General features: G+C 36.9%; 1 protein-coding gene across 1 annotated transcript in view; it reads left to right on the top strand.

The window, feature by feature from the left end:
- The window catches only part of LOC108623976 (uncharacterized), a 12,929-nt gene extending 10,031 nt beyond the window's left edge, over nt 1–2,898 (top strand). Inside the window, exon 3 of the mRNA XM_026812747.1 lies at nt 181–2,898. Coding sequence (XP_026668548.1) covers nt 181–348 — 168 coding nt within the window. The 3' untranslated portion in view covers nt 349–2,898. The remainder of the gene's footprint in view (nt 1–180) is intronic.

A 2,898-nucleotide genomic window follows, 5' to 3' on the forward strand; every position in this document is an offset into this window, starting at 1 on the left:
TAAATTGAAATGTAAAAAGTAGATTTAAACACGAGATAGGAAATCAAGTCAATCTATCCACTGATTAGATAGAAGAATTTTAAATTCGGTAGTTCATTAAATGCAACAACATAATAATTAAATAGACTGTGGATTTTCTTACAAAATACAATCGTCATCTCACATTCAACTCTTTTGTAGAAGCATAAAAGCTTAATAGTGACATATTTAATATTCGTTGAATTCTTTACGCAGAGCTGCTATTTCGACTGCGAGTACGATAAGAACGAGAGTGATGGTGGACTAGGCGCTGGAACGCCGGTGTTCATTTCGGAGGTAATGCAAGGTACCGCTTGCGTGCTGCTATAAGCCAGCGGAAGCGAGCAGACGGTCTTCCGGTTCCCGCGTCCGGAGACCAGCGATTTACGTGATTGCGCACAAAACTATATGAATCAGCACAGAACGCATTTATTGACCCTGGATCTCTGACGCTACGCTACGCCACGACGCAGGGGTTCCACCGGATATTCAAAGGCTTTTTTGTACGCACGATGTGAAATTTTTGTTCAAATTTGAGAGCTTCGGGCGGTCTGAAGGATATTAGGAAAGTTTTAAAATCGTGGAGCGACTTTAATGGAGGACGAATGGATGTCAGCGAATTTTATGGTTCGTCAGAAATATTGTCGTTAATAACAATTGTATTAACGGGTAGGCAATTAACGAGATTGGGGAAGGATTTCAACTTTCGAATTGTGCTATTCTACTCGTTGCATTTTCACCTCGATTGGCAAACGCTCAGCCGACTTGTACAACAAATATGTAATTGACAATCTCGCTGTTGAGATTATACCGAAACATTGATTCGTCTTTATCGAACGCAGCACTTCAACTGTGTTTACTCGTACATACGATTGTACATTATTTAATCTCCCCAGATTCTTACAGTTAACGCGACATCAGTTGGATTAATCTGGACCAATTTACTTGAAACGAGAAATAACGAGATCCGAGCGATCAGTTTTAGTCACATTTATTTTTACATTTTCCTCTGGGGAAATTACATACATATAGTGGATGGACGTTAGCGTAAACGTTAGCTATGTTGTAATGAAGTTGTATAAATAATCGGCATGCTATCTCGGAATCTCGGTACTAAATATTGTAAATGACCAGTTTTTCCTCCGCTAGATCGACTCGCGAATTTTTTAGCTCGAGGAATGAGACTCTGTTCGATAGGTACGACACCGAGCAATAATCTTCTCCGGTTTTCCATAGACTGCGTAGAAAGTATTCTTTATACAACTTACTTTTCCAATGTAATACAAAACTCTACACTTTTAAACAACGATAAGCAGGCCTATCGTTCGATTTACACTTTATTATTCCATGCGTACGGTTAAAGGAAATAAGTATTAAATAAGCACTCATCTGGTATCTAAGAAACATACAAATATAATAATAAGAACCATAATCGGCGCAACTATTATTGATTACGAAATAATGATTCTATTCATATTAACTTTTCATGTAGAACAGGACGGAGCCAAATATTGAAGTACCGACGACTTCCGGTGACGCTTTCCATTTCCGAGTTTCGGAGGAACAATTGTTAGGTCAGCTTCTATGCTGGAAAAAAGAATAGTAAGTATTCCCAGAGGAAGTGCCGGCTAAACGTGTTCTCATTCCTCGAGAACGGTACAAGAAAAGCGATCGATCAAGTGCATAGCTACATAAATCTATAGTTAACGAATTGTAATTTATATGGATTTCCGAGGAAATCGAAAACTCATGAAACACATGAAAGTATTCTAGATTGAGAATAGGTCGAATACGTATATTCAATACCGTCTCATTTGCTGTGTATTTCGTATTCGCAACACGTTTATTGTCCCTGTCGACTGTTTCATTGCTAATTACGTCAGCTTTCGTTGGATAGATAATAATCGAAATGCCGTAAACAGACTGCGGATTTTTATGCAAAATAAAACGTATATGGTAGTCAATTAAAAAGATGCATTCCAGATTGCAATACGTACTCATATTTATTACTTTACATAGTTTTATGCATCGTATGCATTTATAAACATTTTTTAAATGTATGAAATCCGGAGTCTAGCCATAAGAAATGCAGTATAATAATATTCTTGAGACATTTCTGTTACTGTTAAATTAGTTTTTTTATTCAAATTCAATGAAAAAATTAACAGTCCTAGTTTCATTTTCTTATCTTATTGTTGCGATAACACAGTTAATCTAGCGATACAACGTCGTTTGTATTGGATTCTTTATCGCAAATCCAATTTTACGGACGTCCTCGATTTTTCAAAATGGTACGACCATTGTATTCTCTCGAGGATTCAACTTTCGCGTCCCGCTGCAATTCAGCAGCGAGGGAGAACGGAGAAGAGAGGAGGATATGGAAAAAGAAAAATACGCGTCGATCGTCCAAGACGGACATCGATCGAGTCAATCTTTGAAACATAATACAGTACCTGCCTATACACTTTGTCTTTTTCAAGAGATACTGTTGTTCAAGAATACGAGTTCTCTTGTATATCGTACGTTACCTCGCGCCGAAAAGAAGGAGAACACGAACAATATTTCAAGTCCGCGTGAATAGTTGATCGATCCCTCCTGCCGTCTAGATATTACCAAGGCTGTTTTTTCTATCAATAAGGAACATCTTTTTGTACTCGATACACGATTACTCGAACCTTTTATTTCTATTGTGCGAGAACACCTCGATGACGAGCAAATTTTTTACGTCAATAAAAGAATTCCAATATTAAAGTCGTGATTTACGTATTCGTATTTATAAAAGAAAACAAAATTATATATTACTTTCCACATATATACGATTTATCTCAAATTGTCGCTAATAATCTTACAGTCAATGCGACATTAAATTCGAATTAAAAA

The sequence above is a fragment of the Ceratina calcarata genome, unplaced genomic scaffold (assembly GCF_001652005.2).
Source record: "Ceratina calcarata isolate Rehan_Ccalc_2016 unplaced genomic scaffold, ASM165200v1 scaffold297.2, whole genome shotgun sequence".
Taxonomy (NCBI): domain Eukaryota; kingdom Metazoa; phylum Arthropoda; class Insecta; order Hymenoptera; family Apidae; genus Ceratina; species Ceratina calcarata.